The sequence below is a fragment of the Malania oleifera genome, chromosome 2 (assembly GCF_029873635.1).
Source record: "Malania oleifera isolate guangnan ecotype guangnan chromosome 2, ASM2987363v1, whole genome shotgun sequence".
NCBI classification, from domain to species: Eukaryota; Viridiplantae; Streptophyta; class Magnoliopsida; order Santalales; family Ximeniaceae; genus Malania; species Malania oleifera.
This window is the reverse complement of record NC_080418.1, coordinates 145,265,376-145,292,457: the sequence shown is the minus strand read 5'-3', so window position 1 is coordinate 145,292,457 and position 27,082 is coordinate 145,265,376. Positions and strand designations below refer to the sequence as shown.

The window sequence follows — 27,082 nt, the reverse complement described above, 5'->3', positions numbered from 1 at the left end:
AGAAGGATGCAGATATATAATCTTTATATTTTTATTTTTTTTAAAAAAATAAAAATAAAATTTACTTGGAAAAAATAATCCAGTCATAATCATCAATATGCCAAATTACTGAAAAAGGTTAACAATAATATGTTACAAATTATTCTAGTAAGAAATGCAAAGTCATATCAAGAGAAATATATATATATATATATATATATATATAAGGGGGAACTTATGATTTTAGTGATTTAATACAGGAACAGTCAACTAGCGAAAACAAATCTTTTTGGAGATTGAAAAAGGATAGTAAGTGTCAAAATTAGAAACTTAAAATTTCTACATTTTGTTCTTATTATAGTTGGGTTGAATAGGCCAAACTTTCACTCAATGTCCCATCCTCGGGATGTAAACAGCTTCCCTCAGCCCAGACAGCCCTCACAATGAGTCATTTTTAGTACACAAAATCAGTAGACTAATCCTTTGTAAATTTGTGTTCAAACTTGACATACAGCAATTTTTCCAAGTCTTGTGTTCAAACTTGACATACAGCTATTTTCCCAAGTCTTTTGTTCAAACTTGACATACAGCTATTTCCCCAAGCCCATGCTCCTGTAAAATCAGTTTTGAAAAATCAATACATTTCTAGCTCAGTTGGAGGAACATACACTATTTTCGTACACCAACTAAGGCCATAGCCCCACAAGCATTGTGCACAATGCAAAGCTACGAGGAACTTACATTGAAAGGGCTACCTTTATTAAAGCAAAATGAGAAAGAAAACCTTATTGTACAGTTAATATATTATTCTGGTCTTCTAACTTCCCCACAGTAGGTGTTTTAAGGTTGAATATTGAAATACACAACATAAGACTCATCCCTCAAGCTAAATAATGGCTGCAGAAGAAAATTCCTCTTTCCCCCATTTGCCACAAAGCTGATAGGATGATACTGGCTTATTCCCCCATTCAACACAAAGCTAGTTGCCTCCTTAAAACCATCGTCGGTTGACTCAGAATTGCAGCTGAGCTTAAGGTTCAGACCGGACTTATAGTCTATACCACTGTACACAAAACATCCATTCTGCCTTTCTGACTCCAGCGAAACAGTTTCGTTCTTCCCGTCCAACCCAGCAACCAAACGGAAAGCAGAATTGTTCTTGCTACTATCAAAATTTGCAACTGTAACATCTCCATTTTCTCCTTGTTCAACTACAACCATTCCTGGAAAATTAAATGGTTCCAACATCACTGATTTTCCAATAGCATCTTTTGGGTTTGAATATCTTTTGTATTTTCTGTCCAACACAATGAGCCTGAAAGTAGCATGCACTGCTGCATCAGTGCCAGCTGCTGGAAAATTCTCCATAGTAATTGATTGGTTTGAATTTGTGAAACTAAAAGATGTGCTCCCCACTTTCTGGGAGAGTGAAACAAGCTGAGAATTCTGACTGTATGGAACCGAAACTGTCCATTGTGAAATTGCAGCTGACTCAGTTTTGATGTCCAAGTCACCGGAGGACAGACCCACAAGAAGGTAGGGGCCATAAAGTATGGCTTGAAGAGAAGCGTGGTCAGGCCGATCATCTGAATTTCAGTTGCAATAGTTTATTAGTCATGTCACCGTAGAAAAAGTTTTTGCTTTTTGTTATATGCATGTTCCAAAAATACCATATGTCAAGATTTTAAAATTCTATTTAGAAAGTATCCCATGAAGATACCTTTAATGGGCTCCGTTCTTAGGCTCATGGGCAGCTCCAGGTTCAATTTGCTACCAGGGCTTACAGAGACAGAATGGAAATTACCTGCAATGGGGATGATAAGAGAGTTAATTTGGTTCAGGGAAGCTGACTCATACTTTGCAGCAAGATGCAGTAGTTAAAACCAAAGTGAACAGCTACTCTGAACGAAGTAAATGTAGTTACCATGACTTGCCTCCTTTAGGAAAAAAATTACACGAAATCAAGACAAAAATAATAAATGACAATGTACCAGAATTAGGATAAAACATGGAAAGTAGTGAAAAGGAAAAAGACACGAAGATGTGGTCATTATGGTTGAATTGAGCACCTGGAGGTGGTAGCTGCAAATTCTGACCATTCAATACAGCCTTGGCACCATTTGAAGATGACCAAGTGGGTACTCGCAATTGCAAGGCAGATGATTGACCTGCCCCCTGTACAAGTTGCACACTGATCAACATCAATCACTGTATGTGCTGCATCCAGCCTTAGAACTCAAGAAAGGAAATAAACTAAGAGTTCCTCAGGCTGAATGATAATTTTCATTGCCAATGACTAAGAGAAAAAACTAAAGAAAACTTTGTATCCTACAAATTAAATACTAAGGTTGGACTGGAGTAGTGGACATTGACCATTTTAAGATTCCACCTAATTTGATCAAGTTCATTTTTCAAATCCCACCCTCCAAAAATTTAACATGAACAATAAAAAGCTTTTTTAAAAAATTTAACTAGGGATGATGCAGGAAATGTTTGGCAATGTACAAGATTAATGATACTTAAAGAACAGCCTGGATCCTACAAAACAGCCTCCGAAGAAGGATAGTTTCCTTCAAACTGGAGGATGCACAACCTAATGGCAATAATGCAACAATCTTCTTACGCTAAACTGTAGTATAAACTTCTAGATGGTGAATTTTGAAATCCGCACAACCAACTAGCCTTAACTGAAAAGGGCAGCTCTATTCCATGAACGAACTCAAATTGGAAGGAGCTGAGACAAATTTAAGGGGAGTAGTTTTACATCATTGTTTTGAGCACTTTGGAGCTATAGAGTGCAGGAAGTAATGACATAAAGAACAACTATGCAAAAATAATCAAAATCAATAAAAGAAAGTGAAAAAAAAAAAACTTTTTTGGCTCAAAAAATAGAACAGACAGTACCTCTTTCGAAGAAATTGTAAAGTTCACTCGTAGGAAAGGCTCCCATGAAACAACAGGATCGACTTGTTGATTTAGCACAATCTTTCCTGATTCCCAATCAAGAGAGCTTGATATGTACTGGGTGATGTAAAGTGCTGGCTGTTTTCCTTCCTCTTCAAAGTATATTGAGTCTCCTAACTTTGAGAAGGATTCAATTGCTAGAAAGACAAAACAAAAGCTTACTCTCAAATGGAATTAGCAGGCACATGATGAAATAAAATCAAGAACATCCAGTAGGTCCATTATAGACATGTGGAATAGCAGCCTATCAGGCTAGCTGAGTTTAGTCAATTTGCTCAAAATCACAAGTTAATGAGAGAGAACAATCACTGCATATGAATAACTTATGGTATTATTACAAAGTGAAGAAGATTGCTAGGATTTTAAAATTTCTAATGCAAAAAATAATCAACAAGGGAAAATCAGCTCAGACCTGTCCCATAGCAGCACCAGAAAGAGTTAAACTGTGTCCCCCATCCATGGTAGCTTCGGGCTTTGGAATTTCCAGGACCCAGTGGAAGCATGTAGATCATTATTCCAGGTTCCCTTCCTCTTTGGATGCTTAGAACTCCATTTGTCACGGCACGTTCATAATAATCTGCATATGCGATTTCTTTGGTCCACCTAAACAGGTGACGAGAAACCTACAAAGTCAATATTCAATGTGTAGATAAGAAAAGTATGGCAAAGATTTTTGTTCAAGATATGAAATTTATAGGGTTTATCATGATGATCTGTGTCTAAGAGCAAGTACAAAAAAAATATTTGGATCGCTATCAGCCTTAGAAATAAACTATTAACCTCACTCTTTTCCAAGATCAGAAAATTCCAAATCAACCTCCTAGTTTTCCTATTAAAGAACATGTTAAAGGATATCCTTTGTTTCTCAAAATCATGAATCATAAGAAAAATCCCCATCAGAAGAGCTACCTGTATCATTCCCACCTTCTTCCTTAAGAACTAAAAAGACAAGCTAATGCATCATTTCCATCTTTTCTCTCAAGAACTCAAAGATAATCCACTTATCCACATACCTTTAGCATGTTATAAGTTGTACAGGATTCTTCATTCTCAGTATCAAGAGTGTTAGCCAACCTCTTTGGATCTGTCCTGCTCATACATTGAGGCAACTCTATCAAAGCAATTCACAATCAAAACAAAGAAGATGGCAAAAAAGGCAATTTTTTTAAGTCAAATTGGGCCTGTGTGGGGGAGAGGGCTAAATTATCAATGTGAAGGTATTTTTTTATTTGATCCTAGTGCTAGTACCAGAACTCATGGAATGATGTCCCTCCAGTTGCAAAGCTGTGAGAAGAGTTAACAACATCCATGAAGTATGTACTGATTTCCTGCCACATAACATTATGAGACAACAATGTCAAATTCTCAAAGCACAAGTTCATGGCAATCAGACCATGAAGACTTAAAACAGCCATAAGATCAAAATACACAAAAAAGATAGTGCAGACTAATTCAAAATGAAGGAAGAGCGAACTCCACAAGAGAATAAGGTCTTGTTAAATGTACAGCAGCCTCTATAATCTATAAATCTTTTATAGGTTTTTTACCTTGTGAGGTGTAACCAGTAAGTTCATAATGCATTTGAGAATTTAAAATGAATGAAGAGTGAACTCCATACAGGGACGGTATTTTTGAATGTACAGCAGCCTCTATGATCTATAAATATTTTTTAATTTTTTTACCTTATGAGGTGTAACCAGTAAGATCATAATGCATTTGAGAATTTAAAATGAATGAAGAGTGAACTCCATACAGGGACAGGGTATTTTTGAATGTACAGCAGCCTCTATGATCTATAAATCTTTTTTAGTTTTTTTACCTTATAAAGAGGATCACCAGTTAGTTCATAACGCATTTGAGATCCAATGACCACAGGGATATGTGTATTGGCATGAAACCCAGATAAATCATCAGCCTGCAAGCAAAAAAGGAAATTTGTAGAATTATTTTGAGAAATGAGTAAAAAACAAATCTTCCTTAGGGTTTTAGGAAGCCAGTTAAGTTTTATATATATTGCAACAAGGAAACCAGACATGGCAGATCAAAGATCACTCCACCCAAAAACAATGGTCATAATCCAAGCTCACATCAAAGGAAAAACCACTGATTAATGTAGTATTCAAATATATGAAATCATATCTAATGATTACACAATCATATTAAATTTTTTTTTTCCTGAGAAACTGCAACATATGTGTCCACACTAGAACACAGACAATAGGGAATCATCTAGATGACTACACCCAAGGTTAAAGGACTCACCTGTACCTATCTAAAACCTTCCAGAATGAACACAGGAAAATACATTTGTCTGCTAAGCCATTTTTGCATTTTGAATTCCAACTGTCTATATGATAGGCTCTTACAGTGAGGATGACAATTTCCAGAACAACAAATCTCAATTGCTTATTGTAAGGCTTATATTTCCCCATACACATAGGACAGCATAGCCACACTTCATATATCAAATTTCAATTACAGCCATGGATTAGGAAGTTGGTATCAATGGATTAGGAAGCTGGTCCAATTTTCAATATAAAGGGAGTAGAATCAATACAATGAACCATGTCAAATGCTAGATAATTGGCAGAAAGAAAAACAAATTACCCTTAAGTCAAATGCTTCCATGGGAAAAGAAAACCTCATAAAATCACCATGGACAGAAAAAAATAATAAAAAGAAGACAATTTGGACTAGGAATACAGAAGAAAAACAAATTGGCAAGCACCTTAACAGCAAGCAATCCTAGAAAACATGGTTTGTCAAAAAGATGCGCCAACCATATATGCTTCTGATCACCCTGCAATGCAACAATGAAATAAAAAGCTATTCTCAATGCGGAGTACAAAAATAATTGTGGAATTTGCAAAACATTCAGTAAAACTACAGTAACAAGAAGCTATGGGTGCTTATAAACCACGAGTGACCCACAATAATGAGTTATAACTTACAAACTGATACATGCCACCATTTCTCAAACTGAAAAAAAGAACAGGATCCACCATTATCAAAATTAATAGAATTACTTATATAACAGAGGTGATGCACTCATGCTTCGTTGAAGTATAGACTTTCTTTTCTTTTGTAGTGGAATACAATGGTCTTTTCTACCCATCTGGACTTTGCACTATATATGCTAGAGCCCATATTCCATACATAATAGTGTATTCAAATAGATTTCCAAATAAAATTCAAATTTCAATAAATGTAAACCAAAATATATGACACGTGACTAATATCAAACGTTCAGTGACATATTCTAATGGTTCACAAAACTACCTGACCATCTGTGCTTGTATTTAACTCAAATGAGTCCATGTAATAGTTCATATAGTTTTAGTAAGGAGAAAAGCAGGAAGAAGAGGCTGTGGGAAATACATTTATGAAATTTGCCTACCGTTATACTGTATAGCCTATAAAGGACATCATTCATGCCACCAGTTTCTTCATTAAGTGACATCCAGTGTCTTTCTATAGAGTATTTTGATATGACATTCTGGACACGATTGCAGAAATACTCAACCATCCTCGTTGTCATTTTTAAGGCTAGAGTGTTGCCAGCAAATGAATATTGATCCAAAAGACCTGCCAATATCTGTTAAGGTAGACAAGAACAAAACAGTGACATAAAATTATAAATAACCAACGACTTCATTGCTTCTCATAAAATGCTTGAGAGTAGCTTTCACCTTGTGAATGGTGTAATATGGTGCCCAGACAGGTTTTATAGCTTCAAACCGGTCGAATAGCTCAGATGGGAAAGCAGATAGATATCCAGTACCCATTTCGTCCTGACAGGCAGAAAGAGCAAAAACCACTGCAGACATCTTCTCTTTAAGACTATCATTGTGAGTGCTGGCCCACATGAGAGCCGATGCGCTCAAGTAATGCCCTTCAATATACCATAAAAAATTACTTTTCAGAAATCATGTGTGCTACAAGCTGAAGAACTAAAAAGAGTTGAAGGCAGATGGAGAACATATGTTGAGAAATAAAAAATCTAGGATTCAACATATATAATGTTAGGAAATCCAATTCCATCCAAAGGCAATGATTGCGCTCCAATGAAACTCTCCTTGAGTACCATAACAAACTATTTCGGGCCCAACTTAACAGTATCCTTGACTAAGTTCTACATGGTTTAGAAATGGATTCTACATCTTATATCACATTCTATCTGAAAAAGGAATGACCAGTACACAAAGGCAATTCATAACTAAATCCAATAACAAGAGAAGTGACCATTACACTAAAATACGATTAGTTCTTGTTCATGCAATTTTCGATTAAGACTTGGTCTTATGGCATGTGAGGTTACAAGATTATCTAATTAATTAATGCAAAATGGGAACACCTTGAATTGCAAATGCAATACATCAAGGCTCAGAATTCTGAACCATTTGTTAGGTTATGCTTATGTAAAAAGGAATGACCAGTACACAAAGGCAATTCATAACTAAATCCAATAACAAGTGACCATTACACTAGAATAGAATTAGTGCTTGTCTGTGTAGTTTTCAAATTAAGACTTGGGTCTTAGGGCATGGGAGATTACAAAATTATCTAATTAATTAATGCAAAATGTGAACACCTTGAATTGCAAATGCAAGACATCAAGGCTCAAAATTATGAACCATTTGTTTGGTCGTGCTGATGTAGAAAGGATCAATATGCTCCAAATAATCTCCTACCAAAGAATACTTCAAAAGAAACATGTTGGCCCCAAAGAAAAAGATTTGAGTTTATCATGAAGGATACTTGCCAAAGATATTAAGACCAAAGTAGAAGATCAAGCATATACTCTCCATTGCTAGTTTCACTCAATTTAAACACCTGATGAGACTTTACTCGGGACAAAAGCAGAGGAACCCAGTAAGGTGATCCTACTTTCCTGGGGAAAAAAAGGCCTACACGGTTCAAACTTCAAAACAGAATGAACTAAAGTAGTCCCTGAGAACTACTTTACCAATAAATTAAAAACATAACAAAGAGGGGCTGGCGGCAAGAATAATGTGATATTTTAGCTTGTTTATGCCTTGAATTCTTCGAATTCCCCTACACTCATACGAAATCAATGAGTAGATGTTTGCCCATACGTCGTAGGAACTCAAAAAGAGAATACACTCATAATGCAGCACATGTAAGAATCAAAACAGAATTAAGCAAACACGATTGTAAAAACTAAACTAGACTAAACTCACCCACAAAATGACCTCGAAGCTCGCCAGTTGGGGCCTCCCAGCCGCCATAGGGTGTGCCAATTGTTGGCAACCCTGCAGTTTTCCTAAAGCTCCAAACCAAACTATCCACATTCAACAACAACAGATACTCCAAATTTGTTTGTTGAGCTCGCCCCTGCAACGAATCCGGATCCAACCTCACATTGTGCAATGACACTTCCTTGAGAAAATTCCCTCCAGGGGAGTCACTGGACTTGTGCGCATTCTTCATGGTTCTGTACATCATTGTCCACTTAAATTCATCCTCTTCCCTTAAAACCTTCCTGGGAAGCATATTACTCCACGCAGAGTCATCAGTGGGAATCAAATGGTAGAAGGAAAACATCTCATCCTTCCATGTTTGATTGTTTGAAGTCAAGAGCGCGTATCTGTAAGTATGGGATGAGAGCTGAGTGGGAGTGTTTGTGCACTCCTTCCCCAGACTATGGCCACACAGTAGTAACACAAGAAACACTAAAACCCCAAACAGCCCTAAACCCTTCATTTTGTTTATTTTAATCACAATGAAAGATCCAATAACCCGAAATTTTTTTTTTTTTACAGCTTATCATAAACGAAGTTCAAAACAGTATCATCTAACATAATAGTAACCCACCAACCAGTAAAACCTCAACCAACACTAAACCCCCCTTCAAATTTTTTTTTTTCTTTTTTTAATATCAAAATGGAAGACCCAACAACCCAAATTGGTTAAATATTATAAAAACGAAATCTAGAACATTAATGAGCACACGGAAAGCACGAATTTCCCAAGAAACAAAGCGGAAAAAGGGAAAAACAGAGAAGAACTCCCTGAAATTTAAACGAATTCAACAAGAGTAGAGCTCGGGACTCATGCTAAACAAACACTTGAATCCTGAATTGATGAAGGGCAAGGACGAAATGAGCCCTATATATATATATATATATATATATATATATATATATATAGAGAGAGAGAGAGAGAGAGAGAGAGCAATGAGGATCGAGAGTTGAGGATATTGGACGCCAATGAAGCCGTCTCGTCAAAGCTAAGGATGATTTCATGTACAGTAAATATTTTTATCATCTGAATAGGAAATTAGACCGAAACATAAAAAAATTTATCACATTCCAAAGAAAAAGAAAACAGATATTTTAGAATAAACGGAGAGAGAGAGAGAGAGAGAGAGAGAGAGAGAGAGAGAGAGAGAGAGAGAGAGAGGGAGAGAGGGAGAGAGGGAGAGAGAGAGAATATAAATTCACGGATTTGGTGTCGTTTAGTGCGCGGATGAGTGGGAATGTGGGATGAGAGTGAAAAGTAGTCACGGAGGAGAGGTTCCATAACTGGGCATAGGAAGAGATTTTGGATTTTGGCGGAGAAACTGAGACTCTGATGACCAATGCTTGATGGAGCAAGAAGATGATGGATGACGGAGCATCTTCCCCGTCACGAAACGACCATTCTCTCTCTCTCTCCCTCCCTCTCTCTCTCTCTCTCTCTCTCTTCGCCTTCGACGAAAGCCACGAGCCGTTGAATTTGCTGTTTGAACTCGAGAGTGAGCATTCCAGATCAGCAGGCAGCTTTCCACTAAATTTTGATACTGGAGAGTATAATTGTAAAATAAAAATGATAAATTTATTATTTACTATAATGTATTGTTTGAAATAAAATATACCCCTAAATTATCGCATATAATTTTTTTTACAATGTAATTTTATCTAGTTAAAATTACATTTACGGTATAAGGTGTTTGTGATTTTGGAATTATATTGCTAAATTTATGCTTTTAAAGCTTATTATAAATTATATTATTATAATTCAACCCGTGAAAACATCATACATACATATTAAAAGCATTATGGTTCTGTGGAGTTGCTCTAACTGTCACTCACACTGCTTAATTCTAGATTGATAAAAACTAATCTGTCCTTCAATCTCTATTAGTTGTGATTCTAGACCTTTCTTAACCCTTTTTAGATCTATCACAATAGGATCTGATTCAAAGTTAGCTTTAGAAGTATCTAATTTGAAGTATTTTTCTCTCCAAACTTCTTCTATTAAATTCTCATAAAATCTTATGTTTGATTTTAATGAAGCCTTCTGATAGAAAAGTGACCCTTGTTCTCTATCTCTTCTGCTGATCATAATACCATATTTCTCCTCCTAAGAAATACCGATATTAAGACACCTACTCTGATACCAATTTCTCGCGAATCTACCAGCCCTCAGAAGGGGAGTCAGTAGGTTCACTCAACTCTTCGAGACAAATCAAGCAGACTTAGTCAGAGGATTACAACCCGAAGTTGTGAATCCAAAAGCACTAAGTTGGCCTCAGATTTGGGTAACCCCAAGAACAGAAGAAAGATTGAAAAATCTTTTGCCAGAGTCAGTAAGACAAGAGGCAAATAGATTAATCATCACAGAACCTCTAAGTGATTATACTCCTAGTAGAGCGAGTATATCTAGAGAGGAAGATCTTAATTCAGAAATTAGGTTAGAAGGATCTGGACCATCTGAATTAAGACCATCAAGCAGTAGAAGGGTAGTTGGTCAGAGAACCATAAGAATCCCTATCTATGCAGATGAAGAGGAAGACCAGTCTCATATAGCATATATGGGAGCATCCATTTTAAGCTCCAAATTTGAAGAATGGGTAACATTGGTTAACATTTCTATCGGAAAAGATAGAATGTACAGCCCTTATTGACACTGGGTGTACATGGTCTAGTACTAGGATTAGATTTCCAGACGTGACTTGGGAATTAGAAAATTTTAAAGTTATAATAGGCAACGGTGCTACTCTCTAGATAGGAGAAGTTGCCAGAAATGTTAAAAACCGAATAAATGGCAAAGAATATGAGGAGCAAATTCTTGGCCTAATTCCAGAATTACCAGACGATTTCCTTTTGGGAAGTATATTCCTTAAGAGATATCAACCGTTTACGATATTCTCAGAAGGAATTATCCTAGATAATCATTTTATTCCAAAACTCTCAGAAACTACGGTAAAGAATTACATATTAGTAGAAGAAGAAAAATCGGAAGAGAAATCTAATTATCAAGAGCGAACATCTCAGCAGATATTGGAGTGGATGTTTTAATAGAGCAGAGCTTAATTATCTAGTTCATGAAAAAAAATTATTAGCAGTCCTTAAAGGAATTAGGGCGAATGAACTTTTCTTGGGTAAACCATTAATCATTAGAACAGATAGTTCCTATGTAAAGCATTTCATGGGAATTAAGTGAAAACGATGTACTCAATCAAGATTAGTTAGGTGGAGGAATGAGTTACAATATTATTCCTTTAATGTAGAACATATTAAGGAAAAATATAATATTATTGCTGATACTCTAACCAGATACTTAAATTCTTACAGAAAAGATGGCGAGCAGTAGCAGCAACAGTAGCAGCAATATCAAATGTCCAATTTGTCAAGAAAGGCATAAGGTGGCAGATTGCCCAGTTGCCAGATTTGTTGACAGACAGAGGCAAATATCTTTCAAATCCAGGAAGGAAGAAGAAAGTAGCAAAATAGTTTCTCAGAAAAGAGGACGCCCAGTTCCAGTTCAGGAACAGATGAAGAGAGGGAGTTCATCCAAGAGGGATGAGAAACCCAGTAATAAAAGCCACATTCAGTGCTTTGTTTGTAACCAGTTCGGTCACTATAGCACTCAGTGTACCCAGAATCCTAGATCCAAGAAAGGGAGAGGAGAAAAAATACAGAAAAATGAAGAGATCATGATCAATAGAAGTTTTCTAGAAACCAGAAAAGATAAGGAAACAACTGAAGTCGAAGTAGTCGATATTGATATGATTCTTGAAGATTTTCTGTTAAGATCTCCAGAAATTTCAAAAAGAAAAAGGGTTTTGCTAGAAAGGATGATTAATAATCCAGCAAGTACACCCTTTTCACTCTATCTTCGGGAAATAATAAAAATTTTGGAAGAATTTGAATCCATTATTTCAAAATATTTCATAGACATTAACAAAGAAAGTACATCCGAACTCATTCACCAGCAGATTAAGCTTAAGGTGGAGATGGACATTCTACTTAAGAAATACAATTTTACTACCAGAGCGATAGTTGGTATTTCAGAATATCCTGAATTGAAGCAGTTTTGGATGAAGAGCGGATTGTGTATTTCGAAGCTACACATTCCCAGAAGTATTCAACCAGAGCTTCTTGTTGCAGTATAGAAGGCTTTGAGGATGGGAGAAATCCAGTTTTTTTGTTTCAGTAAAATAGGACAAGCTTTCAACTTCCTACCAGCAATGGTGAAATATGTGCTAAAAAACTAAAAAAATTTAACTTGTGTTGTGTCACAATTTTTTTTTTAAAATGCTATTAAATATGTACCACCATACTTTACCTACACTCCCCGCACAGGAAGAGAAACACACAATAAATTTTTAAATATCATAGAATAAATACAGGCAATAAGACTAAAACATAGGACATCTTAGTAATCAGCTCTGATACCATACTAGATTATCACTTTACCTAAAAGCTTAAACTTATAGGTTGTGGGCCAATAACATATATCAAGCTTTAACAATTTATTATATTTTGTATATTTTTTTTATAATGTAAATAACAAACATTATAGATACAATTCAAACTGATTCACGAAATTTTTTTTAAAAAAAATGCTACTAAATATGTACTACCAAAATTTTGGTAATAATAAATTAATATAGTGTTTAATGTGGTGTGATGGTGGCTGGAGTTCCCGAGTTATAAAAAGGAAAAACCTTCGATTACGCTATATAAGTATTAATATTATTGGTGTATCAAAACTTGAAATGGATTAAAATCATTGGTACATTTAAATTTCAAAATTGACTTGATTTTGGATCGATAAAAGTTTTTTCTTGGGATTGTTTCATTATTCAAAAAGAAATTATTTTGAATACACCATACTTTTTTCCTTAGATTGTTTTACTCAATAGGGAAATTGATTTAACTTTGAAATGATGAGTATTCAAATTTAAAAGTCAATATTATTTTGGATGAGTACAAATTTTGGAGTAAATTTGGAAAAAAACTATGGATCCCAAACTAATCCCAAACCTTATTCACTCTTTATTTGACCTATATTTTTAAACAAAATTAAAAGTAGTTAGAATTTTCTTTATTAAAGAAACAATGGGCCGGTAATTTTTTAGAAAATAATTTTTTATAAAATTACTTCAAAATTTTATTTTATAGAAAAAAAAAATTCTTTATTAAATTCTCTGTTATAACTCACAGAAAACTCTCACCATCCACGGTCCCCGCTGACTCATAGAGCGAACTCTCACTATCCACGATTCCCGCTGGCTCACAGAGTAAATTCTCACCATTCACAGGTACCGCTAGTTCCGTGGGTGTATTTACCTGAAATTGAACTTCCGATACTCTTTCTTACGTGCTGATGTCTTTCCACCGCGCCATGTCCGTGGGTGTATTTGACCTATATTTTTAAACAATATTAAAAGTAGTTAAAATTTTCTTTATTAAAGAAACAATGGGCCGGTAATTTTTTAGAAAAAAAAAATTCTTTATTAAAGAAAGGAGGGAATGTAATATGTTGTGTAGGTGCCATGTAAGAAAAAGAGTGATGTGTTTTAATCACAGAATATGAATTGCATATTCAATTACTAATAAAATAAATAACTGACAAAAAATAATAATTTCAAGGGCAAATATTTAGTTAAAATTATGATCTATGTGTGTCATATACCGCATGCTTGTGCGTATAGTAGAATTTTAAGGTAGTTTTTCTTTTAAAGAAATAACTATTAAGGTAATTTTGGTATTCTTCGATGTACTCCTTTTGTTGTACAAAACAATATCTATTTTTCATATCACAAGCTTCATGTATTGTGTTTTTCTAATTATAGATAGTTAATAATTAATTTGCAACGCGCATCAAGTTGAATATCTCGAAATGAGAAATTAAATATGGTAATTAAAGGTTTGTCAATAACTATATTGAATTTTTCTTAAATTTGGTGCTCGCCGAAAAAAAGAATAATGTACTTTACTATTTTTATAATATATTAAATGAAAGTCAAAGCAATAATCAGCTCATTAAAATTAATTAATTTTGATACAACTCTAATCAAAAGATTTTCATGCATTGAAAAAAATAAAAGTTTACATCATCTTTACAGAAGAGAAAATTAAATGATGACAAGAGGAAAGCGAGTTTGTCTATATTAATGAAATCATTTACATATCATACAACTGTTAGAGATGGAGTCAAGAGACAGCTGGAGATATCGCGTTGCTAAGTCAGAAAACGTGTGAATTTATTCTCTATTAATCTCTTGATTATAAACTTCCAATTTGTGATTAATTTAATTGTTTTGTATTTAATCATGATATAAATTCCAAACCTATATAAAGAGGGCTGTGGAAAGTGAATTAGCACAACACAGCATAGCACAGTGTAGAGAGAGCACAGAGAGTGCAAAGAGAGCTGAGAGGAAGAAGGGAGGAAGAGAGAGAGAGAACTGTAACATTTTCCGGTGAGTTATTAAATAGTTGGTGTGTGCTCTGTGGGCGTAGGTCATTATTGACTGAACCACGTAAAATTCTTGGTGTCACTTTGATCTGGATGCTCACAGGATCCTAACAAGTGGTATCAGAGCCTAGTTGGAGCAGAAAAGCCAGATCGGAAGTGATCCCAAAATTCAGAACTCTGTCCAGTAAATCAAAACTGTGTTTTGAGGCCACCATAGCATTCATATCGCCAAGACGAAGAGAAGGGTGTCCACCGAAACTCGAACGGAGCTCAGACAAGCTCACACGCACCCCCACGCGTCTTGCTAAAGCAAGACGCCTCTCCACGCACAGGCTATGCGCCGCATGCATCTTCCTCGCCCGAACTGCTTCGACCTGACCCGGTCCGCTACCCGGCTCGACTCGAAAAAACTCTCAGACCCGAGTGAACCCGAGATCCAATCCACAAACCGGATCCGACCCGCCATTTAGAACTGGCCACGTCAACTGACACGCTAGCCAAGCGCCACATCAGCCAAAGTGCCACGTCAGCAAGTGGGCCCACCCTACCATGTCAGTGCCACATCATCAGGTGGTCCCACCCTGACACGTCATCAGTAGGTCCCACAGCTACCACGTTAGCAGAGGTGCCACGTCAGCAGGTGCACACGTTAGCACTGACATGTCAGCGCCACATCACCGAGCTTGACCAGGTTTGACCAAACTTTGACTGAGCTTTTCGAAGTCGTTTTGGGTCCGTTTTTCGAGCGAATCGAAACATTTCTAGGGTTTTCGATCGTTTCGGATCCAACCGTGTTATCCATTTGAGCTTATTTCATCTTTAGATTAGCAAATCGAGATGTCAAATGAAAAGAGCTCAAAAATCGAAATGTTCAACGAGAACAATTTCGGTTTCTGGAAGATGCAGATAGAAGACTATTTGTTTGGGAAGGAATTGCACTTACTGTTGAAGGGTAAGCCAACATCCATGAACGAGGACGAGTGGGAGTTGCTTGATCGAAAACCCCTCGGAGCCATCAGAATGATGTTATCGAAATCTGTGGCGTTCAATATCAAGCATATAACATCCACCAAGTCTCTGATGGATGTGCTCTTTAATATGTACGAGCAGCCTTCAGCCGCAAACAAGGTACATCTCATGAAAAGACTATTTACGATGATCATGTATGCAGGTGAGAATTTCAGCAGACATTTGAATAACTTCAATGAGTTCTTTGATCAACTCGCCTCAGTTGGGATAACGTTTGATAATGAGATTCGGGCTCTACTGATTCTTAGTCAGTTGCCTAAAAATTGGAATGGTGTCGTCACTGCCATCAGTAGCTTCGTAGGAAAATCAAAGCTTGTATATGATGAGGTCTTCAATATGATTTTGATAGAGGAGATAAGAATGCAGTCGAACCATAGCTCCACTTCGAGTTTAGCCTTGAACATGGAGAGTCGAGGCAGAGGAAACAGGAATGAATGATCAAACAACCGAGGTAGATCTAGGCCCAGACGGTCAAAATCCAGAAATCCCAGAGGTACTCAGGACATAGGTTCTCAAAGCACTAAAGTTATTGAGTGTTGGAACTGTGGAAAGACTGGTCATTATAGGAACTAGTGCAGGAGTCAGAAGAAAGAATTTGAGACGAGGGCAAAGACAGAAGCAAATATTGCTTTTGAGAATGATGAGATGTTGATATGCTCTATGGAGAGCAAACAGGAGTCTTGGGTCTTAGACTACGGAGCCTCATTTCATGTTGCAGAGATTGCCTAGAGGAGTACACACTAGGTAATTTTGGTAAGGTGCACCTTGGCAACGATCAACCTTGCGACGTAACCGGAAAGGGAGTTGTGAAGATCAGTATAAATGGGTCAGTATGGAAACTGAAGGATGTCAGGTATATTCCAGACCTGAGAAAGAATTTGATCTCAGTAGGTCAGCTGGCAGATGAGGGATACACGACGAAATTCATTGGTGATGAATGGAAAGTCTCAAAGGGTGTACTAACGATTGCGCGAGGTAAGAAAAGCGGAATACTTTTTCTAACCTATAATGCCTCCATGTCTATTTCAATTGCTGTAGGAAATGACGACAGCAACATCTGGCACCAACGACTTGGTCACATGAGCGAGAAGGGACTCAGGGTGATGTACTCAAACGAAAAATTGAGTGGTCTACAGTCAGTGCAAGTTGACATGTGTGAGGATTGTATAGTCAAGAAACATAAGAGGGTTAGTTTCCAGATAAATACCCTTGCCTCAAAGAAGAAGGGACTAGAACTGGTCCACTCAAAATGTGTTGGGACACATCAGCAGAATACCGAGAATCCTCAGGTGGAGGAACCATTGGATGTCGTACTACCGTCTCTTACTCGAGCTCCGAAGCTTAGGAGATTTACTCGGTCTCATATACCAGACAGAAGGTATACTGATTACTTACTTCCTACAAATGGAGGAGAGCCCAAATGCTATGATGAAGCATGTCAGGTGGTAGATACGAGCAAGTGGGAGCTTGCAATGAAGGATGAGATGAAGTCCCTCACCTCTAACAGAATGTGAAAGTTGCCCAAAGGCTTTCATAACAAGTGGGCGTACATAATAGAAGAGGAGCATGACGTCTCCAGAAGGTACAAGCCTAGGTTGGTAGTCAAAGATTTCGAGCAGAAGGATAGGATTGACTACACCAGCATTTTTTCACCAGTTGTGAAGATGACAGCCATCAGATTAGTCCGCAGAAATCGAGCAGACGGGAAGGTGGCGACTACAGAGAAGTTGAAGTTGTGCTCAACTTCAGTTGGTCTTCATGCTTGAAGACGTATATTTTGAGCACATCATTTATTCATGATACTCTGGTTGAGGAGGTGTCTCTGTCTCCAAGTGGGAGATTATTAGAGATGGAGCCAAGAGACAGCTGGAGACAACGCGTTGCTGAGTCAGAAAACGTGTGAATTTATTCTCTATTAATCTCTTGATTATAAACTTCCAATTTGTGATTAATTTGATTGTTTTCTATTTAATTATGATGTAAATTCCAAACCTATATAAAGAGGGTTGTGGAAAGTGAATTAGCACAGTACAGTGCAGAGAGAGCACAAAGAGTGCAGAGAGAGCTGAGAGGAAGAAGGGAGGAAGAGAGAGAGAGAGAGAGAGAGAGAATTTTAACATTTTTCAGTGAGTTATTGAATAATTGGTGTGTGCTCCGTGGACGTAGGTCGTTATTGACCGAACCACGTAAAATTCTTAGTGTCACTTTGATCTGGATGCTCACAGGGTCCTAACAATGACCTTTCTCCAAATATGGATTTTCCTATATAGCAAAAACATCTTTATAAATGATTGACCAATAGAAACTTAAAAAATCTTTAATGATAAAAGTCAACCATTTTATTTACAAGAGTGACGATTTTGCAAAAAATTTAAAAGTTGTAAAATAAAAAATACTATTCATATTTCGCATTGTTCTTGATGTGACACATGTTGTGCTGTGTTATTGTACTGTTATATGAATAAGTTCGATACATGTTTAGTTTATTCCAGTCAAGGCTCTGTGACATTCTGACGAGGGCAATCCCACACTGAACCTATACCACGAAAATATCGGTTATATAAGAATGAATTAGGGTTCAACTTTGTGAAGCATGTCTTTATAGGACAAAATCGTGTGATTAAATGAGTCAAAACAGAAAACACCTCATTAGAATTGAGTTGAAACTATTACATATAATGAGTATAATGTCGTGGAAAATATTTATTTATTTTTATTTAAAATCTATTACTAAGTCTCATATTTATTAGCAAACTTTTTATTTCATGAGGGTGTTTTTTTTTTTTTTTTTTTCCTTTATAATTTTGCAAAGTTGGAAATGAAAAAACCTAATATGAAGTGCAGTTCCCACAATAATATAACAATCAATACAAAAATATTTAATATTTATATGAACTTTTCTCTAACCCTAGACGACATATAAGCACAAATACTAAAAAATAAAATACTTTCAACCTTCGATATGAGAATGTAGATGTCTATCACTATATTTCACCAATCAAATGCTCAAGTCAAAATCTTTAGTGATACAAATGAAATATATAGTTTCCTTTCCTATGGTTCTATAAGTACCTAGCCTATGCTTTGACCTTGTGTTGTTGAAGTTCATAGACTTTTAAGTTAAAATCTTAAGATAGGATTGCATAATTCACCTTAATAAGTCTCCATATTAAAAAATGGAAAATTAAAAATAACAATGCATCATCAACAATAATACAACAATGACGATAAAAAAATGAATGTAATTTGAAAGAATGCTCCTCAAAATTTTTAATTTTTTTTTATATATATTTTTAAAAATTTGCAAACTCGATCTCTTGGGATTTTGGTGATATTTGTAGTCACGCCCTTTTATTGTTAGATGACATTTGACAAAATACTCTCATACATTATATTTGTGGATAAATTCCTCTTAATTATACGGTGGTTGTCTTAATTAGCCTCACTTTTTGTTAGTTTTATTCATGTATTAATATTGTTAGTCATTAGACAATAACTTCATGTACTAATAGTTGTATGTGTCTTGAGAAATTTTAAGTTTTTTTTTTCATAAAATTATAAAATGCCCATTTGTCTAGTTGCAAACATAATGTTTTTACCGTTCAATCTTTCTTGCACATCTTTTTTATACTAAGAACAAAAAGTTCATATCCTTTTTTTTTTTTATTCTTAATTCACGAAAAATTTCTTCTATCATCTATAACATACATTAAAGTTAGATTTCGATGACATCCTTAAAGGGTTGTGAGGTGGCAATCCTTACATTCATAATTTCTTTAGCTTGGTGGGTTTGGGTTAGACTTGGTAAAATGAATCCGATCGAACAATACATGATGGATTATGGGGTGAAAAGATTATAGTCCATATTCGATTCAATTAAATTGTAGATTTATGACAGTTTGGATCAAATAATCTACGGCGGATGACATATAACCCGTCATTTCCACTTGAAGTATAACTTTTGTTAGGTTTAGTTTGGACTGAGTGGATAGTTTTGGATAAATTGTATGTATTTTTTATGTTTGATCAAATTATATGTATTTCTTAATGTCATGTTTGGACCAAGTTTGGGTTAGGTAGATGAGTTTGAATCAATGGAATTTTTTTTATTTGATAGAATTATATGTACTTTTTAACTTAAACTGACTCCATGTGAAGTGTGAGAATCAAGCATTAAAGGAAAAGCTAATATAATATCTATCAAATCATTGCACATCATATACTTTTTCAATATACAAGGTTATTATTTAATTATTAATAAAGTATAACATAAATATCTAACAAATATTTGGATAATTTAACAAAAATATACAAAGTGTTTTAAAATGTTGTGGGTGAATCTCCACTCAATAGTAAGTTGTTATGTTGGTCATCGGCTCAAATTGTGAACAATCTCGTCAAATGTGGAAGTAAAATTATATATACATCTTGTCCTTCTTTGCACCTTAAAACATGGGAGTAGTCTTGTGGGTGTGTACTAGGTGTTACATTTTTTCTTTTTTATATATATTGATGTCTTTTAACAAGCCTCTTATGATGAGCCATTCTAATTTTTCAATTAACAATTTCTTCTTGCCACTATTGGTGCAGATTGTAAAGATTCACACTTCCATGCAAGGTACAGAGAGAGAGAGAGAGAGAGAGAGAGAGAGAGAGAGAGAGAGAGAGAGAGAGAGAGAGAGAGAGGAGGGAGCAAGAGGCTGTGCTCAGGCCAACCTTCGTTCTAAATTCCAGCACAGCAATACAAAGACAAAAAACATAATAATATAAACCTAAACCTAATATATGTACATAGACTAAAATGCCCCTAGTGAAATATATATTATCTAACATACACCCTCAAACTCACGATGGAGCACCAAGAAGTATCGAGTTTTTGCTGAGTAGAAACTGAAAATGACTAAAAGTGTGAGCCTTTGTGAAGAAGTCAGTCAACTGCATGGTAGAGGAAATGAATGGCAAAAATGATGGTACCAAGGCGAAGATAATGATGTTGGTCTTACAAGGCCTAACATCCTGTTTTGATGCTAACAAACAAGTCAAACTTAACAAATTTGGTTAAGTGATGTCATTTCAGGATTCAATGATGAATGCAAGGTCAAGTGTTTAGAAGGATTCATGAAAGCTTATATTTCAAAGAAGGATGATCAATATGAAACTTAAAGCATGGATTCAAAAATGGATTCAAAGATAAAGCTTGAAGATCATGAGAGCATGGGGATTAAAGAGAACTTGATGAAAACTCAAAGAAAAATGAAGCAAGTATAAAGACCTCAAGGAATTCAAGAATTGAAAATTTGAAAGAGTTTACAGGAAATTTCATGTAAGTACTTCAAATAATTTCAATATGGATGCATGAAACTCTTAGGTTAATTTCTTGAACCTAGATACCTTTTAACATACTTGGAAAATATTTTTATAAGGTCAAAAATTATTTCAAAAAGGTTAGAATCATTTTTGGAATGAAAAACATCAAAAAGAGGATTTTCTAAATGTTGTTAATTTTTTTTCATCCATATTGAGGTGTATTTTTATTTATCAAAAACTCCTTATTTTAAAAAGTATTCAACATAAAGTTGTAGGATTTTCTCTTAACTTTCTTTTGACACCAAGCTTGTCAAATTTGGAGTTACATAGAAAACGTTATGATAAAAAAAATTTAAGGGTACTCGAAGCAGACAGCAGCTTAACAGCAACATGACTGTGTTCCCCCAGTAGACTGATTGTGTCCCACCAGTAGACTACTAGTGCTCCACCAGGCAACTGACCAAAAGTGCCAGTCTACTGCCACGCGGTAGATTTTAAATTTTTATAACGAACAAATTTTTTAAATGAGATTGCCTGGGGCTCAAATTTTTTGAAAACTTGGGTAATACTCCAAGTCACTTAGGAATCAAGTTACATCCTTTTTCAAGCCTATAAATAAGCCTCAAGATCATTGAATTAATTACCAAGAATCAAATTCGGCACTCAATACTCACTCAACTATTCTGATCATTCAAAGGCTCTCAAGCTCACATATTGTGCATGAATTTCTAACTGAGTTTTTGCTTATCTTCTTCCATCGAAATTAAGCAATCAAATTCTAAATATTTCAATCAATGAAAGAATTAATCGGTGATATATTCCCTTGAGCTTCAAGTTAAATTCCATATTGTTATTTTTTTTGAAGTATATTGTGTTGAAAGTATACTAATTTGCTTTATTTGAGAGTGTTCTTGTACGCAACTATTATTTTGTGTTTTCTTGTAGTTCTTGGATGTTCCAAGGTGCTTGGATCGTTGTTGGACCTAGCATGGGGTATCTCTTGGAGAGGCGGGTTCTAGCCTAGTTAATGAGTGTTTGAGCGTAGGGTATCGCTTGTAAAGTTTTTGTTCCATCCGAAAAGGAACTGATTTAGTGGAATCCTTTGGTGGTTTGCCAAAGACGAGGACGTAGTCTGGGAATAAGTTGAACCTCATAAAAATTGTGCTCTCCCTCTCTTTCCCTTTACTCTCTTTAATTTCCAGCATATATATAAACTGCGTGGATGTTTTAAATTCTTAATCATAAATACTACGAAGTTTGGAAATTAAGTAAAGTGAAGTGTAAATTGTTTTTGGGCTTGTGGAAACCGAAAGGGAGTACATTAGTCGATCAATACTTTGCGGAAACCACAAAGGAGTACGTTGTTTGGTCAACACCCCAAAGACTCTTTAACTAAAAGTTTATTTAAAGTCTAAGCTTTTGGAAAGAGTGTTGGATTTTATATTGCTCATCATATTGAAGAAGCAAATCCATTAATACATGGTTTTATATTAGCAAGCATAAATTATCATTCACTACAGAGCTTGGTTCAAATTCATATCCACGGGGCTTATATAAACAAACAACCATCTTAAGTTCTTACATTACCAAAGTGTTGTATATTTTAATCTTGGTTTGGTTGTTTGCTTTCAAATTGTGGTTGATTGGTTTGGTTGATTGATTACTTGGATGATTGAATGATTGTGTGGTTGTGAATTGAATAAAGAAATAATCTTTTGTTGAAAGTTTGAAAAATCAACAAGAAGTAAAGAATTCCTAAAAAGATTTAAAAGAAAATTTTTAAACCCAATTCACCCCCCTCTTAGGACTATACCTTACTTTTCAAATGACATGTGAGATGACAATCAATTTCAATATGCTTAGTGCATTCATGAAAGACAGAGTTAAGAGCAATATGAATAGCACTGGTGTTGTCACAATACATAGGAGTGGGTTCAGGAAGTAAGACACCCATGTCAGCAAGTAAATAACGCAACCAAACTATTTCAGTAGTAGTTGAAGCCATGACACGCTACTCAGCCTCAGTAGAAGAACGAGAAACTATAGATCACTTCTTGCTTTTCCAGGAAATGAGAGAGTCACCAAGAAAAACACAGAAACCAGTTGTGGACTTGTGGTCTGTAGGATCTCCAACCCAATCAGCATCAGAATAAGCAGGAAGTTCTAAAGTAGATGAAGAAGAGAGTAATATACTCTAATACAATGTCCCATTGATATAATTCAAGATACGGAGAACGGCAGCCCAATGGATCATAGTGGGAGAGGAGACAAACTAACTGACAATATGAACTGCATATGTAGTATCAGGTCGAGTGATGGAGAGAAAAACCAAACTGCCAACAATAGTACGATATAAAGTTGGATCCGCTAATGGGACCCCATCATAAGAAGTATAATAAGCATTGAGTTCAAGAGAAGTAGAGACAGTTCAAGTATCAGTTATATAGGCTCTTTGAATGACATCAGCTTCATATTTAGACTGAGAGAGAAGATAACCTCTAGGAGAATAGGCTACCTTAATGCCAAGAAAGCATCGCAGGGATCCAAAATCTTTCATTTCAAAGTGGTGGAGAAGCTTTGATTTCAACTGTGCAATCCCATCTGTAATCATATCATCTATACAAAGAAGGAGAATAATACGCCCAACTGAAGTAGAACGAGTAAACAAGGCAGAATCATGATCACTTGAGTAGAAGCCAAAAGAACAAAGCACGTCAGAGAACTTCTCAAACCAAGCCTTAGGAGCTAGTTTAAGATCATACAAAGCTATTCTTAATCTACAAACCTCCCCTAGATAATGAGGAACACCAGGGAGCGGAGACATATAAACTTCCTCTTTGAGACTCTCATTTAGGAAGGCATTCTTGACATCTAACTGTGAGAGGTTTCATTGGTTTATAGAAGCTACAGCAATCAAAGTACGTATAGATGTCATCTTAGCAACGGGTGCAAATGTCTCCTTATAATCAAAACCAATTTTTTGAGCAAACCCTTTTGCAACCAACTGAGCTTTATATCTTTCAACAAAACCATCAAACTTAGTTTTGATCTTGTAAACCCAACGACATCCCACTATCGTTCTACCAGGAGGAAGAGGTACCAACTCCCACGTGCTGGTCTTATCTAGAGTAGCAAGTTCTTCATTCATAGCTTGTTGCCAAAAAGGGTCAAGAGCTGCCTCCTTATAGGAAGCAGGCTCACAATAGGAATGAAGAGAAACTAAAAAAGTAGCAAAACTAGAACAATAGCAAGAATTAGACGTAAGAACATATGAATCAAGATGAGAAGGGGGCTTACAAAGTCGCGTTGGACAACGAGAAGATGCAGGGTCTAAATGATCGGAAGATGAAGAGGAGTTTGCCAAAGAGGATAGGGAGTTTGTACCTACAGAAGAAAGTGAAAGACAAGTAGAAGAAGTGGGAGCAACTGGAGAAGACTTTGAATCAATATCACAAGTAAATGGATCAATATTTACAATGTCAGACTCATTTAAGATGCTAGAGACTGTTGGAATAGAGAAGAAAGGAATGTGTTCAATAAAAGTAACATAACGAGAGACATAAAGCTTTTGTATTTCTTGATCATAACAACGATATCCTTTCTTTCCATCACCATAACCAAGAAACACACACATAGAGGATTGTGAAAACAACTTATAATGTTCATAATGAGAACGAAGGACAAAGCATGTGCAACCAAATACTCTCAAGTGAAAATACTATGGAACCTTTCCGTATAATTTCTTATAAGGAGAGACTCCCAAATTAAGAGCAGTAGGAATTCTGTTAATCAAATATATGGCAATAAGAACTGCTTCCCCCTAGAAAAATTTGGGAACATTACCAGAAAGGAGAAGGGGTCGAGCTGTCTCAACGACGTGCCTATGTTTTCTTTCAGCCACACCATTTTGCTCAAGAGTGTCCGTGCATGATGATTGATGTATTGTAGAGATCTAGAAAATTTAATAAAATAAAAGAAAGAGAATGAATGAAAGAAAAGGGAAAGGAATTTTCAGCAGGGATTTGTCGACGAACCAATGGTCTTTGTCAACGAATGTCCCTCTAGGCCTCATTGACGAAGGACACATGTCTCGTCGACGAAGAGATACTAAGAGCAGAGAATTTCAGGCTATTAAGGGTTCATCGACGAACCCATTACCTTCATCGACAAACGCCCTTCTGTGGTTTGTTGACAAGTCCATGTGTCTCGTTGACGAAGCCATGTGGCCAACGATCTATAAGTATGCTAAAATCAGGTTTTAGCGTAAAAAATTCATTTCTCTCTTTTCTCTCTCTCACTCTAGGTTTGGTTTCTCTCACTTTTCTCTTCATTTCTCGCTCCATTTAAGCCTATTTCGAGGATCAAAAGTTACCACATAATTCGTGGGGAGATTCTTTATAACTTAGCTGGAGCAGACTGTTTATTTGGAGTTCTTGGGCACCATCCTAAAATCAAGGTAAGTAAGATATTTTAGGGTTTTAAATTTTTATTTGGAGTATATAAGGCCTAGTAAGTATTATCTGAGAAATATTATGGGAAATGTAACAACCCGAATAAAAATGGAATTTAGTTAATAAAGAGGGAGGAAAAATGGAAACAGGAACAGAAGGAAAGTAGTCAAGCTTTGTCGATGAACACAGGGTTTCGTCGACGAAGGCTTTAAGGATTTCATCGACGAACATAGGGCTTGGTCGATGAGAAAATACCGAGAGGCGGTTTGGGCTATTCTGAATTTTGTCGACGAACATAGGGCTTCGTCGACGAATTTACTGAAGGATTCGTCGACGAAGTGACGTGTCTCGTTGGCGAATTTGGCCCTATAAATAGTGGAAAGCCGAGATTTTTAATCACTTTTAGCGCCCCTCTCTCTCTCTACATCTTTTTCTCCCTTCTCTCTTCGATTCTGGCCCCGACAGTCGCCGAATTGACGATTCGTAGCCACCACAATGCTCTTGGCGAAGTTCTCTGCAAGTCCGCCAAAGCGGATCGTTGGTGAAACGAAGTAGGAAATCATCCCTAAGTTAAGGTAAGGCTTTTTAAGCCAAATTTGATCTTATGGTAGTTTTAAGAAATGATGTACAGGTAGAAATACTGAAGTTTAATACTAAAAATTTTCATTTTCAGGATATTGGTCAGGAAATCCTACGGGAGTTAGACTAGATTATTTTTGGAGCTTTCTCAGTAGCCAGGTAAGAGGATAAACTAAGCTAATATTTGTTGAAATTATGTATACTGCTATAGCATTTAGTTTTGGGGAAAAGTAAATATGTGTATATATATATATATATATATATATATATATATATATATATGGTTTATATTTGGGAAATTATTGTTAAAATGATGATATGTTGAATATGGAAAATCTGTTTAATGTGGCATGAGTATAAAATGTTATGAATTATTGTTTTCTCGAATGGGATGGTGATATGGATTTTTATAATGGGAAAACCGGCGTACGGGCCGAGATTTTTATATATGATGTGATTTGTTTGCTACGAGCTATGCTATGATATGTTTGCCGGCGTACGGGCCGTGGTATGATGTGATTTTCCAGCGTATGGGCTGTGCTATGATATGTTTGCTAGCGTACGGGTCATGCTATGATGTGATTTGCCAATATACGGGCTGTGCTATGATATGTTTGCCGGCGTACGGTCCGTGCTATGATGTGGTTTGCCGGTGTACGGGCCGTGCTATGATAAAATGTATAATACCGGCGTACGAGCCATGCTATGATAAAATGTGTAATATCGGCGTACGGGCCGATGATTTTCATGATATACGTATATATGCGAAATGATATGATTAAAGTGAAAATTAATGATATGAAATATCCATGTATCACAATTTCAGTATGTGTTATATGGTATCAGAACCTAGTTGGCATGGTCTAGGCTAGCACTTGCACGGTACCATTGCTATGTGTCCATGGTCCTCGTGATCATGATATTTGTGTTAACGCCGCTGTACAGAGTGGTGTGAAATTGGATGGTCGATGTGTTTTTTAAAGAAGTGTGTGTGGTTTCCCCTGGTGTACGGAGTAGGTCTGGCAGACCCATCGGACTTACAGACTGTATGTTTGACTTGG

The 27,082-nt window shown here is 36.0% G+C and overlaps 1 protein-coding gene across 1 annotated transcript; it reads right to left on the bottom strand.

Annotated features, from left to right (window-relative positions):
- Nucleotides 1-603: 603 nt before the first annotated feature.
- LOC131147864 (uncharacterized) lies at nt 604-9,359 on the bottom strand. Its single transcript, XM_058097486.1, has 12 exons — nt 8,145-9,359; nt 6,633-6,835; nt 6,341-6,538; nt 5,672-5,743; nt 4,763-4,858; nt 4,192-4,271; nt 3,957-4,032; nt 3,356-3,566; nt 2,884-3,080; nt 2,049-2,154; nt 1,700-1,783; nt 604-1,565 (listed from the first exon to the last, which is right to left on the bottom strand). The coding sequence occupies exons 1-12, from the start codon at nt 8,665-8,667 to the stop codon at nt 820-822; spliced, it is 2,592 nt and encodes an 863-aa protein (XP_057953469.1). The 5' UTR covers nt 8,668-9,359; the 3' UTR covers nt 604-819.
- Between the last annotated feature and the right edge of the window lie 17,723 nt (nt 9,360-27,082).

What these genes read in the sequence shown, in the direction of transcription:
- LOC131147864 (XM_058097486.1), bottom strand. Translation starts at nt 8,667, where the DNA reads ATGAAGGGTTTAGGGCTGTTTGGGGTTTTAGTGTTTCTTGTGTTACTA. An exon ending in ACATCATTCCATGAGTTCTG is followed by an intron (nt 4,033 to 4,191) that starts GTACTAGCACTA and finishes ATGTATGAGCAG; the next exon opens with GACAGATCCAAAGAGGTTGG. An exon ending in TTTGCAGCTACCACCTCCAG is followed by an intron (nt 1,784 to 2,048) that starts GTGCTCAATTCA and finishes TCCCCATTGCAG; the next exon opens with GTAATTTCCATTCTGTCTCT.